At 41.7% G+C, this 15,152-nt stretch overlaps 1 protein-coding gene and 1 pseudogene across 3 annotated transcripts; one reads left to right on the top strand and one right to left on the bottom strand.

Annotated features, from left to right (window-relative positions):
* Nucleotides 1-914: 914 nt before the first annotated feature.
* Nucleotides 915-10,718, bottom strand: LOC309632041 (GTPase IMAP family member 7-like). Of its 2 annotated transcripts, none has more exons than XM_082399103.1 (3): nt 10,698-10,718; nt 8,882-9,033; nt 915-2,367 (listed from the first exon to the last, which is right to left on the bottom strand). In XM_082399103.1, the coding sequence occupies exon 3, from the start codon at nt 2,324-2,326 to the stop codon at nt 1,448-1,450; it is 879 nt and encodes a 292-aa protein (XP_082255229.1). In that variant the 5' UTR covers nt 2,327-2,367; nt 8,882-9,033; nt 10,698-10,718; the 3' UTR covers nt 915-1,447. The 2 variants fall into 2 exon arrangements, with proteins under 2 accessions (XP_082255229.1, XP_082255230.1); XM_082399104.1 differs by lacking the exon at nt 10,698-10,718 and adding an exon at nt 7,807-8,066 and having other exon boundaries at nt 8,882-9,539.
* On the top strand, nt 10,232-11,106 carry LOC309632046 (large ribosomal subunit protein eL43 pseudogene; annotated as a pseudogene). Its single transcript has one exon. The product of its transcript is annotated as a large ribosomal subunit protein eL43 pseudogene (transcript).
* Nucleotides 11,107-15,152: the final 4,046 nt, after the last annotated feature.

Genomic DNA, 15,152 nt, shown 5'->3' on the forward strand with positions numbered 1-15,152 from the left:
TCATAAGATGTTATCAATCAAGATTCCAGCAGAAAACAGATGGCTTAGTATAATGAAGTAGTTGGAGGAGAGCCTAGTGAAGGGGCTTCCTACAAGCTGTGGACACAGGGGTTGGAAATGACAAGGGAGAGGGCTAGGAACAGCGAGGAAATTACATCCTTACCCTAAGGGGTGAACAAAAGCTGGAGCCCAGAAGGAGAGCTGGGTAGAGAGCCTCCAGGGGAGGAGTTATGAGCTTCGGCTTAGGACTGCAGCTAGTGGGAGATGCCCCTGCAGGGAGAGAGGCAGGAAAACAGATACCCTGACCTTGCTTTTCTACCGTCGAGAGCTCTCCTGCTTGGATTTCCCATTGGCAGAAACCAAGCAGAAGTCAGAGAGCAAGAGATCCCACTGACGTAGTCCATTTAGATCAGCGTCCCAGGCAAAAAGCTAGAGTGAAAGAAGGGTGAACTGTGGATCTGCAGAGGCAAGAAAAATATTTGGCACAGAAGAGATTTCTAAGGGACAGCAGGGGCATTTTAAGTTAGGATGGTACCTTAATAAAAAAAGAGAGAGAAAAACACAATAAGAGGATTTATCAACCTCCACATCTCCATGAACCACAGAGTAATGGTGCCAGAGAAGACTGATGCTTCACTAACAAAGTACTCATAGATGTGGATTGAAATAAGACACATTATCAGTGGTGCTGACACTTAACGTATGCAGGGTTTCTTATTTGAAGTTTCCTAAATTGACTCTTTGAACTCTCTGAAATAGATCATTGCCTGCTTATGTCAATTTCATAACCTCTTACATTCACTGGCATCGTGTAGAAGGACAGCGGGGAGCCGGGAGTCTTGGGGAATGTGCTGGGAAGATATTTCATTCTGGTTAGCTCTCACTGCATAACAAACCATCCCCAAACTTAGTGGTTTAAAACAACAACAATCATTTATTTTTCTCATGAATCTGCAATTTGGGCAGGACACTGTGGGGATGGCTCACGTTTGCTCTTTGCAGCTTCATCAGTAGGCAACTGGAGAATGCACTTTGGTGTCGCCTCGCTTGCATGGCTGGCAAGCTGCTTTTGGCGGGCAGCTGAAATATCAGCCAGGGGAGTGGGCCAGTGACTTCAAGTCCTCTTCATGCGGGTGACTTGGGCTTCCTCACAACATGGTGGCCAAATTCCAAGGGCAAGCACCCCGAGACAGCAAGGAGGCATTTTCCTTTTCTAACCTTGGAAGTCACATGGTGTTGCTTCAAACACCCAGAATTTATCGAAGCAGTCACAAAGTCCATCCAATTTCAAGGCAGGGGACATAGACCCATAACTCAATGGAAAGAGTAACAAGGTCAGATTGTAAGAAGAAGTCAGAAAGAAGATATGGTTTTAGCCCTCTTTGGAAAATGCAAACTACCATATTAACAACTTATAGTAAATTGAGAAGTAAAAATACAATTTACACTACCAAAACATTTGCCATACTTTTGAAAGAATATTTTTAATCCCCTTGAAAACAATTTGAAATAAATTCTCCTCGGCTTCTTCCCTTATATTTTTCATTCGTTCATCATGCTTCTTCATTAGCAATTTTATTTGTTCCTCCTTTTCTTCCTGTGGTCTATGGGCATATTCCTTTTGAAGTAGTTTAATCTCCTTTCCTAACTGATCAGCGTAGATTTTCTTCAAGACTTCCTCCCGCTTTCTCAGCTTTTCCTCCGTGTCCTTGTATATGGCGTCGGAAAAGTAAGCCCCCTGGTTGTTCTGCACCATCTTCTCTATCAGCTCCACCAGCTCCCGCACCTGAGCTTCCTTCTCAGCCTGGTCTGAACTCCTGTTACTGAAGGCGCAGCAGCGGTCTCCACACTCCTCGAGGATGCTTCGTAGCTTTACATCCGCACCCCGCACAAAGTCGCTTAGGCTGTGGTCGTCCAGCTCCTCTTTGCGAGTGAACAAGATGATCATGTGCTTCATGGCTGCTTCCCCAAACACAGCCTTGATCAACGCCACGGTTTTCTGCTCTTCGTCCGTGTAGCGGCCCAGCTGCATGACCAAGACGATGGCGTGAGGTCCGGGGCAGGAGGCGAGGACACAGCGGCTGATTTCCCTGCAGGTGGTGCTCAGGCTCTCCTTGGTGTCGAAGAGCCCTGGGGTGTCAACAACGAGAAGGTCTCTCCCCTCCCATTTCCGGGATGCTTTCTGACAAGTTTTGGTAACAGCCTGGGCAGCAAGCCTAGACTTGAATACGTTTCCCCCGAGGATGGTGTTTCCTGTGGCACTTTTCCCACTTCCAGTCTTCCCGACCAGCACGATCCTCAGAGCGTTGTCCTGGGCATCAGCCATGTTTATATCAAGAGGCCGTGGGGCTTAGGTACCCACAAGATCTTAAGAAAAGGAAGGAGAGGGAAAAAGGGTCAATTTGGGCAAGTGAGAACCATTCCCAACTCTCTTTTTTTTTCTTTCTTTTCCTCCCTGAAAATGTGTAATATTCTATTATGCATAAACAGCTCAATTGCTGTGGAAGAAATAACAAAGTACTTAAAGAGTATCCCCACAAAAGAGTCATGTCCAGATGATTTCACATGGAATTAATTGAAACCTTTGAAGATCTGATAATCTCAGTGCTACTTAAACAATTCCTGATCACATAAAAAGAAAGGAAAACGTTCAGCTCTTTCTATGAAGCAAGTGTAATGTTGATCCTAAAAGCTAACCACGATTTCACCAACAAATAAAGCGATACACATGTCTCATGTGTGAGTATTGATTCAAAAATCCTAAATAAATTATTAGACACTAAAAAGCAATACACCTTGATTAAGTATTACTGTTTCAGAAATACTAGGGTGGTTCAACATGAGGAAATTGTTGTAACACATCCCACTAATAGGTTAAGAAGAAAAGGAACTAGGTGCAAAAAAGACATTTGGCCAAATTCAACACTGATTCACGTTCTTTTTTTTTTATATAAATTTATTTATGTATGTATTTATTTTTGGCTGCATTGGGTCTTTCTTGCTGCACACAGGCGTTCTCCAGTTGCGGTGACCAGGGGCTATTTTTCATTGCGGTGTGCAGGCTTCTCATTGCAGTTGCTTCTCTTGTTGCAGAGCATGGGTTCTAGGCACACGGGCTTCAGTAGCTGTGGCTCACGGGCTCTAGAGCGCAGGCTCAGTAGTTGTGGTGCATGGGCTTAGCTGCTCCACGACATGTGGGATCTTCCCATACCAGGGCTTGAACCCGTGTTCCCTGCATTGGCAGGCGGATTCTTAACCACTGTGCCACCAGGGAAGCCCAACACTGATTCATGTTTAAATCATAAAATTTAAATGAATAGATACTTCTTTAACATGATTTTACATAAATATATATTAAAATTTTTTTTCATCGCTTTTTTTTCATGCAACTAAAATAGTTGATTATGAAGTTCATTTGGATGAAGAAAACAGAAAATTAGCCTTGGCAATCAAGAAAAGAAAAAGGAGGGAAGACTAGCTCTACCAGATAGTAGAACATTATAGTTCCTATAATTAAAGCAGTATGGTGTTGGTGCACGAATAGAGAGAACAGTGAAACAAAAACAGAAGATTCAGGAGTAGACCAAACTGATCACACTATATTCATTTATATTCAATTCAATTATATCATGTTATATTTATATTCAATAAGGCAGCATCTCACATCAATGGGAAAAAAGATGGACTAATAAGCAACACTGAGATAACAATACAGAAAAAGATAAAACTGCATCCACTTCCTGATGCCATTCAAATTCCAAATAGATTAGAAATTTAAATGTAAAAAAAATCCATATGATAATAGAAGAAACATGGATAAATCTTTGTAACCTGGGGTTGGGGAATATATTTCTAAGATTTGAAATAGAGTAAGGAAAAAGACTCCTAAATTTGATTACATAAAAATCAAAAAGATAATGTGAGGCAAACAAACAAATAAACAATCCATACACAAATTAAAACACAAATGTCAAACTAGGGGAAAATTCTTTTTTCCAACTTCTATAAAAGAGGGGCAAGGGGCAATTTTCCTTTTACACAAAGAATATCTATACAGATGGCCAACAACCACATGAAAAGATGCTCAGCATCACTAAACATTGAAGAAATGCAAATCAAAGCTACAATGATGTATCACCTCAGAGCAGTCAGAATGGCCATGATCAAAAAGTCTACAAACAATAAATGCTGGAGAAAATGTGGAGAGAGGGGGACCTTCCCACACTGCTGGTAGGAATGTAATTTGGTGCAGCCGCTATGGAGAACAGTATGGAGGATCCACAAAAAACTAAAAATAGAGTTACCAGAGGATCCAGCAATCCCACTCCTGGGCACATATCTGGACAAAACTCTAATTTGAAAAGATACATGCGCCCCTATGTTCTCAGCAGCACCATTTACAATAGCCAAGACATGGAAACAACCTAAATGTCCACTGACAGATGAATGGATAAAGAAGATGTGGTACATGTATACAATGGAATATTACTCAGCCACAAATAAAATGAAATAATGCCATTTGCAGCTACATGGATGGGCCTAGAGATTATCATATTGAGAGAAGTAAGTCACACAAGGAAAGACAAATATCATATGGTATCACTTACATGTGGAATCTAAAAAAAATACAAATAAACTTATTTACAAAACAGAAACAGACTCACACACATAGAAAACAAACTTCTGATTACCAAAGGGGAAAGTGGCGGAAGAGGGATAAATTAGGAGTATGGGATTTATGGATACATACCACTATATATAAAATACAAAAGCAACAAGGATTTGCTGTATAGCACAGGGAACTATATTCAATATCTTGTAATAACCTATAATGCAAAAGAATCAGAAAAACAAAATATATAACTGAATTACTTTGCTGTACACCTAACACTAACACAGTATTGTAAATCAACTATACTTGAATTACAAAATTAAAAATAAAAACAAAGAATATCTAAAAGTAGAGAAACAAAAGACCAGCAACTCGATAAAAAATGGAGAAAGATATAAATAAACAGTTCAAAGAAAAAAATGTAAATATCCTTTGAATATATAAAAAGAGATTAACATTCACTCGTAATAGAGAAAAATATATCAAAACATAGAAAAATTAAATTAATTATTTAATATTACACTAAGATACTATTTCTCACCTACAGGTTTGGCAAAAATCCAAAAGTTTGCTGGCATAATATATTGGTAAAAGGTGTAGGGGAAACAGGTGCTCTCCCACATGGCTAGTGCGAATGGAAAAGCAGTCTAAAACATCTAGAGGAGAAGTTAGCAATATCTTGCAAAAGTACATGTGCATTTACCCTTTGATTATCAACCTCAATTTTGGGATTTATCCCAAAGGTACACTGACAAAAATACAGAAACAAATTATGCAGAAGGCTGTTTACTGCACCACTATTTGAAATAGCAAAAGACCAAAAACCTATCAAATGCCCATCAGTATGGGCCTGGTTGAATAAACTAAGGTATATTCACGCAGTGCAGTACTAGCCAACTGTAAAACGGAATGAGATATATCTTTATATCCAGGTATGGAGACATCTCCAGGATATATCATTAAGCAAAAAAAGCCAAGTGAAAAAAATAATGTAGAGTTTACTATCATTTCTCTAACAAGGAGGACTGGGGCCTACATAGATAAAAGGTAATATGTATATTTTTTCATTCATACGTAAAAACAATGGCAGGATTATCGGAAAAGAAAGCAGACAAAAAAGTTACGTATATGGGGATGGAAGAAACAGGGTGGAGGGAAGCTGGGGATAGAAGCTGGGAACTAGACTACTTTGGATATACTTAGATTTCATAGATTTGATCTTGAAAGCATATATTATACAGCAAAAATTATATTTCAAAATACTAGTAAAAATCCAAAGCAAATGAAACAAACTAGCCAGATTGTACTTTGTGTGGTGGATGAACCACAAAAAAATTGGTCCTAGAGACTTGACAATGCAGTAATTTCTTTGTCCATCCCCAGTAGGATATAGTTAAGCACCACCCCCCCCCCAAAAAAACCTGCAAAAAATTGTTTTCGGGAATCCTACTCTTAGTTGTGTGTATGTGCGTGTGTGTGTTTCTATAGTTTTGAAATCCATTGAAAAGGCATAAAAACAATGATGAGCTCAGTAACAGTGAGCACCCTTCGTGCAGATTGTAACCTTCAAATGCCATTTCCCACCAGAAATTCAGGGCTCTCAGGAGAAAGCATGGATTCCAGGTCTGGGCCAGGCAATGTACGAGTTGAGCATAGACCGTCTTGTCATACTAGACAGCAAGGATGCTATGAAAAAAATTACTAGGATCGCATCAAAAGGACTTAAGAGCCAACTTGAAGACGATCCCCCACGGGACAAAGATGAGGCAGTTTGAGCATCAATAAGAATAATGATCCCAAGGGATTGAAATATATCAAATAAGTTAAAATCTATGTGTTCATAGCAATGCCATCTTCTTAGAAGAAGTCAGTTGTTCGCTTTGGAGTATGTTAGGAGTATGTCATTCTGAACGTTGACAAAGGGAAAGAACAAAGCATTTATCTTGTCTTTCTTATATAACTGTGCCTCGTGGAAATGAAAGAATTGTTGAGGGGAAGTTTCTTTTTATAGGATTATTCCATCTAATAAATGAAGAAAGAATGATAGAATTAGAATATCATAATTTGTGACCCTTAAGGAAACGTATACTCAAGGTAATCATTAATATCTGAGACAACCAAACATTATGTGCCTTCTGATTGACATTAACAACTGCACTTGTGAAGTACTCCCACCAAAACACCAGCCAAGCTTTAATCTGACCAAGCTTCTCCCTAAACAGAATGCACACAAAACACTGGAACTAGAAGAGCATGACAAGTGACGTTTTGGGGTGTAATCAACAAAGTGTACACTTCCAATTCTGTTGGACAAAAGACTTCCCCTTTCTTAAAGAAATTTTACAGCAAGAAACAAGGAAGGTAGAAACCTATGTGTTAAGTTAAATTTAAGAGATATCAATGAATTGCAATTTATGGACCTCATTTGGGCGCAACTTCAAACAATTTTTAAAATTATGAGACAATCAGGGTAATGTGAATATAACTGGTAATTTTCTAGAAATTCTCATTGCTTTTTGAAGTCTGATTATGGTAATTTTTTAAAATGGTCTTTATCTTTCAGACATACATACTCAAATATTTACTGATAAAGTGACACAAGGTCTGACATTTGCTTCAGAGAAATCTGGGGTGGCTGGGGAGTGGTGAGTATATAAATGAAACAGGACTGGCATAAACTGATAATTGTTGAAGCTTGGTATAGGTACATGGAAGTTCCTTATATTATTCCCTTTATCTTTCAATAAGTTAAAAAAAAATTCCACAATAAAAAAAATAACCTGGGTGTAGTGTAACCGCTACTGAATGTATACTGGATACCAAGCACACTAATAAATATGTTTTGTATATTAGAGTCATCCCTCCATATCAATATGGAGGGGGGATTGATTCCAAGACCCCAACATGTTCCAAAATCTGCAGATGCTCAAATATCTCATGTAAAATGGCTAGTACAGTTGGCCCTCCATATCGGGTTTTCATACTGGCAGATTCAAACTACCTTGGATGGAAATTTCCATCCTCTTTGGTTGAATCTGCCAATGTACAACCAGGGATATGGAGAGTTGAATGTGCATTTATTGAAAAAAATCCACATATAAGTGGACCCGCACAATTCAAATCTGTGTTGTTCAATGGTCAGTTGTGTCTCACTTACTCGCAAAACTAACCTGCAAGGAAGCTAACTTTATTACCTGAGTTTTTTAAATGAGGAGACTGATGTGGCTCAAGAATTCTGAGACACTTGCCCAAGGTCATTGTGCCAATAGGTGTTGAACAGAGAGGGGTCCAATTCAAAGGCTGTCTGACTACCGCGCTCACTCTTAAGCACTGCACACTACGGCCTCTTCTTGTTCCTTCTCAGACCCATCATTCTGTAGTCTACATCAGGTCAGAGGCAGATGAGGGGAAGACAGTCCACACTCTTTCCCGAATGGTGAACTGGTTAGCAAGCCTATAATTAGGGAAGGCAAGGAAGGGGGTCTCACATACATGTTTTTTTTAGAATAGCTAATCCTCTCTGCATAGCACTTGCTCCGCAACTCATAGGTCACCCTATTAGGGACACAGCTTCTCTCTGTGAAGTGTCGGAAAGAATTCAAAGTGAATTCTAGATTTCCTGTGTCATTAGTGACCTGGGTAATCCCTGGAGAGTCACCATGCTCTCAGGGGTTCTGATCCTCTTTCAGGAAAATCAACAAGGGCCTACTGTATAGCACAGGGAACTCTACTCAATATTCTGTAATAACCTTTATGGGAAAAGAATCTGAAAAAGAATGGATATACGTATATGTATAACGGAATCACTGAGCTGTATACCTGAAAGTTACACAACATTGCAAATCAACTCTACTCCAATATAAAATAAAAATTAAACTAAAAACAAGAAACAGGGGTTTAGACTGGGTGGCCTCTGAATTGCCTTCCAGCTCTAAAGACCTGCCTTGGGGACACTCATTTCCTATTAAGGGAAAACTCTGGGTTATCAAGTGGTACTCAATGTCCATCACAACAGCACCTAGATAGACGGTGCAGTTTTCAGCTAAGGTTTGTCCTGTTGAATATGAGGTGTATGGACATTATGCTCATAAACGTCTTTCCTCCCCTCTCTCCCCTCCACCACCAGCACTCTGGCAGCATCCTCCTTCCTGCGTTGCCTGCACACCACCTGGTCCCTTCTCGGGCCACAGCCCAGCCCCGCGCGGACTCCCTGTATCCTACTGCCCCTCGCAGCTCTATCCTCTGGGGCCTCTTCTCAGCCCGGCTCACCTTTTGAAGGAGTTGAGGAGTTGTCAAGTTTTCTCCAAAGAAGCTGTTTGAGCCCGTGCTTTTGCTTTAACTATGAGGGGAAAATGTTTGCACCTTCTGAAACCTCTGAGCCAGGAAGCAGATTGGGTGGAGCCAGTGAAGGAACTGTTTGCCTTTAAAGAGACAGAAATATTGCCCCATAATTTGGTGGGTGCTTCAGCTTTGACAAGTTGAAAGCTTTTTCTCCGTGTGCCTGTTATCACACCAACATTGCCAAAGTTCTACTTGTTGTTTGGGGTTATTGTGGTGGATCCAAAAGGCCCTTAGTAAATGACCTAAATCTTGCCCAGAAAGCCAGTCACAGTGTCTGATCATCATTCCTGGGTGCACTGGGAGACTGCAGGGCTCTTCGGGGAAGAGAGAAGTCAGACACGTGGCTTGGTGTATCCTAGGGATAGCGCCAGTCTATTGCCGGGTGGAGAGTAGAACTTGTAAGTGATGAACTTGAATATTTAGCTGAAGAGATTTCTCAGTACAGTGTGGAAGGTGCAGTCTGCTTTCTCCTTGCTGCTTATAGTAAAATGCAAGAGGAAAGAGACTGGAGTGATGCAGCTACAAGCCAAGGAATGCCGAGGACTGCCAGCAACCACCAGCAGCTGGGAAAACACAAGGGAGGATCCCCCCCCCGGAGCCTTCAGAGAGCGTGGCTTTGCCAGCGTTTTGAGTGCGAACTCCCAGAACTCTGCAGCAATAAATGTCTCTGCTTTGAAGCGTCATAGTTTGTAATAATCTGTTAGAGCAGCTCTCGGAATCTAGTCTATCACCTTTCTCTTTTCCTCTACCTTTTCCCCTGCCTGCTTTCTGTTTCTCCTAACGGCCTAAACACTCCTCTCCTGCATTACATGGTCTGAGCGGTGCAAATTTACTAGAATGTGCTCTTCCGCATTCCCTACCCACACGTCTGGCCCAGATGGACCATGAAAGTCTCAGTGATTAGAGAAGTTGTGGCTTTCTCAGGAGTTTAGCTTTGAAATTCTCTGGAGACCCTAGCTTTTGTCAACAATTTACACAGCACTGTCAACTGAAAAAAGAGCACAACCGAAAAGTTGAGAATTCTCTTTTATTCAGCAGACTTTCTGAGGACTTGAGGCCCCGGAGGCAGCCCCTCAGCTAGCTCTGAGGGACCACTCCCAAGACATAAGAGAGGAGCCTGGTACTGGCATCCTTACAATCGGCATGGCGCTTTTCTCCAGCACAACCCAGTGTCAGTAGATCGGCTTCACTCTGTGCGGGTGAGCGGACCCAAGTTTGCTTCAGTAATAGAAATCATCTGTCACGTAAATGCTATTAAAAATGCATTTGCCTAACTGTATTTTCTTTAATTTGCTTTTCTATATCAGTGAGAAGATTTTCAACGAAACTGAAATTTAAGAGTTCTGTGTTTTAGAACTTTAGGGTTTAATTTATCATGCCTTCAAAAGCTTGCCTACGGTAGGTACTCAATAAAGACCCTCTTTTAAGTGCACAGGTTAGACCAAGAGCAAATCTCTATTGTCACTGTTATTAGCCCCTGAATATTAGTTCTTAGTTTTCCTTTATGTTGTACAGTCCCAGGTAACACTATCAGTTTCCTTTAGTTGGTTTAATAAATATTTCCTGAGGGGCAGGTCCATAAGCTCTGTCTTATAATGCCACACAAGGGAAGTAATCCCCAGTGAAACATGTCTATCCTACAATATAACTAAACAAAAGAGATGTAACCATCTTATATAAAGCCTATTTACATATACCAATTTTTATTAACTTTCATCTCAGTGTTATCATTTTATACCTTTACCTTTAGTTTCCATTAGGAGCCAATCAACAGGTCTTCTCCTCTCTGGGCTCAGACCTAGGTGGTGGCGACATGGTTAAATGCACCAAGAAGGTCAGAATGGTGGGTAAATACGGGACCCATTATGGTGCCTCCCTCCGGAAAACGGTGAAGACAATTGAAATCAGCCAGCACGCCAAGTACTCTTGCTCCTTCTGGGGCAAAATCGAGATGAAGAGACGAGCTGTGGGCATTTCGCACTGTGGTTCCCGCATGAAAACTGTAGCTGGTGGTGCCTGGACCTACGACACCACTTCTGCCGTCACAGTAAAGTCAGCCATCAGAAGACGGAAGGAATTGAAGGACCAGTAGAAGCGCCACCATTTGAAACATTGCTAGCCTACAATAAATGGGTTAATTTATGTAATAACAACAGCAAAAACAAAAAACAAGGCTTGTTCTTACAAGGACTCCTAGATGTTTTTTTTTCTTTTTATCCCCAACCATTTAATCTATTTTGTATAAAAGACTCTGGGTCCCCAGGGACTTCCCTGGTGGTGCAGTGGTTAAGAATCTGCCTGCCAACGCAGGGGCACAGGTTCGAGCCCCGGTCCGGGAAGATCCCACATGCCGCAGAGCAACTAAGCCCCTGAGCCACAACTACTGCCCCGCGTGCGCCTAGGGCCCGCACTCCGCAACAAGAGAAGCCGCCGCAGTAAGAAGCCTGCGCACCGCAACGAAGAGTAGCACCCGCTCGCCACAATTAGAGAAAGCCCGCGCACAGCAGTGAAGAACCAATGCAACCAAAAATTAATTAATTAAAAAAAAAAAGACTCTGGGTCCCCAGAGAGGAGTTGAGCCAAGGGACCCAGGCCCTGTTGTCAATCTTTAAACTTGACTAACTGGCCTAACTGCTGCCTCAGGTAATCGTTGTTCAGGTATCTCAGTGTAATTTTCCTTCTGCCCTTTATATAGAGAGATATATTATAGATATACATATTTATTTATTTTAAACTGGGGTGAATAGAGTGGACTTGATTGGGGCCTTTTAATGTTGGGGACCAGTTGGGGGGGTCCTTTTGGACCATCCAACCTTAGGTCATGTTCTATCAAAACCTTTTCCTTTAATCTTATTAACATTCATTTTATTTACCCATTTTTAAATACCAGTGATAGGGATAGAGTAGGATAGTTACACAGGTAGTTTTAGAAATGCCACTAGGGGATTATGGATGGAGAGGGAACTTTAGGCAACTTTGGGAGACCACTCTAAGTTAATGATCACTCAGGAAAGCTATTGGAACATCATGAAACAAAGCAGGCTTGCTTAACAATAAAGCCATATATAAAAGCACAAGATATTCAAGGTCAGCAAGATACTGATCCTTAGGACCAAGTGGAACGGAGCAGAACGCAGAACCCTGAAGTGCCCCGCCTCCCCAACCAGACTGTAGCCATGACATAAGCTGCTCCATCTTGAGCAGTACTGAATCTAGGGCCAGCACAATTCCAGGAACTGCCCTCAAGAGAATGCGATTAACATTATTGCTCATAATAATGTATATCTTTGTGGACAGCCAAAGAATTGTAGCTTTTCTGCTCATATATGTAAACAGGCAACTCAAATTGTCAGCAAAGAGGTGCTACAGACCCATCATGTCAACATCTTCCACTCTGAGAAGATGGCACCCTATGTCAGCATGAAGTTATAGAAGATGAATCTTTGCCCCTAATCCCATAGAAATGGAGTGATCTTTAACAGTGGGGAATTGAAAGCAGCTCTTTTGCCGCTTTCCTGTTTGCCCATTTCCATTCCCCTCTAACCTTAAAATAACCTAATTATAGGAATGAGATCACTAGGCAATTTAACCTAACTCCTGACCTGAGCTCTCCTGAATGCACACCATGCCTCGTCTAACCTGTTGAACCTTTTCCTAGATTAAACGAAGAATGAAGAATGAAGTAGCTAAGGAATGACCAGCTCTCTGCCCCCAGTAGCCTCCTAGGCAATCCTGCAGGCAGATCACACAGGCAAGATAATATCTAAAGAGAGAGCCAGCCAGCCTGCACACAATGGAGAAGGATGCAGAACCCAACTTCTTGCTTTGATGATTCACTGAGATTCCTGTCCCCCATTTTTCCCTTTAGAAACTGTCATGGCTGAGCAGAGTCTTCGGAATTGGTTTCTGGACATGAGTCCACCTTCTCTCCAGATTGCCAGTTTTTCTGATTAAAACACTTTTCCTTTCTACTGACACTTGCCTTTTACATTATTGGCTCCTGAGCGGCTAGCAGCTGAACCTGGGTTTGGTAACACAAGGACAGGAATATAAGGGAAAGGTGACATTCCAAAGCAGAAGACCCTCATTATACTGAAACCTGAGATGACTTAACATATTTGAGTATATGCTGCCACACTTCTGCTGATCTGAATAGCGCCATGACAGTCCTAGTTTGATCGTATAGGGTCAAAAACACCCCCGCCCAACGTGAAAGAGGAGCTAATGACGTAAGCATGACATCTACTCAAAGAATGAGGAAGAAGGTGGTCTTCTCTCCCTCCCCACTTTTCCTTTGGTTATAAAAATGTAGCCCATTTAGTTCTCGGGGCAGAGCCCTCTTGCTTGCCCACTTGTATCCTTCGCGAGGGTCCTATATTAATAAATCTGGTTCTTACCTGTCACATTGCTTCTTGCTGAATTCCTGCTGCACCGAGACATGAAGAACCTGAGCTTCATTAAGTCCTGAGATGAGTTGTGCAGTTTCAGTTGGAAGATTGTGGGTTCGAGTCCCAAGTGAGGTGTGCGGTTTCACCAAGAAAACATCTGTTTATAATGAGAGCTTTCTAAAAATTTACCGATTTAGACGTTTTTCCAGTTTCAAGGATCCATCATCTGGCCATTAATGAGATACAATATTAATAGTGATTCAAACCAATAAGATGCAAGAGGCTTCCCCACAAGAGGGTGCAAAGGATGCACCTAAAAAAGATCCAGAGGGTTTATTCCCCAAAATAGTCTAAGAAAGTACAGGCTGATGCAACAAAGGTTAAGATGGCAACAACAACAACAAAAGAAAACCCTGAAAGTTGACACAGGCAAAAGACTGCTCAGAATCCAAGTCTATTTGATTGGCTGCTAAATGTGCACCTATGGGTACCTTTTGGATGGCAGAGACTATAACAGGAAAGAGCCAGTTCTGACTCCATGTTGGATCTGTTTCTTTGCCTTTAGCCTGTGCTTTTCGTTGCTTTTGTGATTATAATCATACATAATGGGCTGCTTCAGGGAATCCTACCCACCTGTGAAGGGCTGTAAGACAGAAGAAATTAATACATCCCCTCCCAGAAGCTGGCCATTCCAGGAGATGTTTTGCAAGACTGACGGCCTTTTTTCTTTATTTCCTCCCCACCTCTCCCTCTCTATTCTGCCTTTTTGTTTACTTCCCTCTCTGATTCTATAAAAGAAGCTGGCACCCAGACCCCGATAAGATGCTTAATTTGAGACACTAGTCTGCCGTCCTCTCAGTCTGCGGGCTTTCCGAATAAAGCCATATTCCTGGCCTCAACACCTCGTCTCAGATTTATTGGCCTGTCATGCAGCGAGCAGAGCAAGCGTGGACTCCGTAACAAGACCAAGTCTTCAACACACAGGTGCACACACCGAAACGCCCAAAGATCAGGTAGAACATTGACATTTCAAAGGCACAGGAAGAGAAGTGCCAGTCCCCACTTGAAGGGCTTTTGTTTCTTTAAGATCAGAATACTGAAAAGATGTTTCTATTAAGCGGGCTTTTCTAATTTAACTGCGTAGGCAATAAAAGAGCCCCATCTTAGCCATTTTAAGGGTGAGAGTTCCTTTAATTTCCAACTCAGTAGGTACTTATAAGTATGAGCTCTGTACATACATGAATCTGGCTGGAGTTTTAGTCGGAGGTTGGCTTTCTGATGCCCCTCATTTTTGTGTGAGAGAATCTATTTCCCATTTTAAAGTTGAGCTTGTTGGGGATAAAATTTACTAGTGTGCTTTTATCCTGACAAATTCTTGTGAAGATAGCCAATTTGAGGAAAGATGTCAGGTCAGCCTCTTACCTAACCATTCGTCCTAGACCACTCAGTATCCTTCCAACTGAGCAAATCCCAGTGTTTTTCAACCGGCTGCCCTAGTATCTTTCATCTAGAAGGGGTCACTCCCCAATATCTTTGAACTGGGGAGCCAGGTAAAGACACTGCCAAATAAAACTCAAGATCATCAGTCAATAATTGGGAGATCCGAGAACCAGGAGAGACTCACGCAAATTCATCTGGACCTTCCGAGGAGGCAGATGGGCACAAGAGACCTCTGCTGGTACCAAGGCTGTGGTTCCTCGTAGAGTTCAGATGGAGAGAAATTTGCTCTGGGGCGCTTTGTGATTGGTTACCAAAACTGTCAACTGAAAAAAAAAAGCACAACCTAAAAGCTGAGAATTCTGTTTTATTCG

Source organism: Balaenoptera borealis (assembly GCF_965194805.1).
Source record: "Balaenoptera borealis genome assembly, chromosome: 7".
Classification (NCBI taxonomy): domain Eukaryota; kingdom Metazoa; phylum Chordata; class Mammalia; order Artiodactyla; family Balaenopteridae; genus Balaenoptera; species Balaenoptera borealis.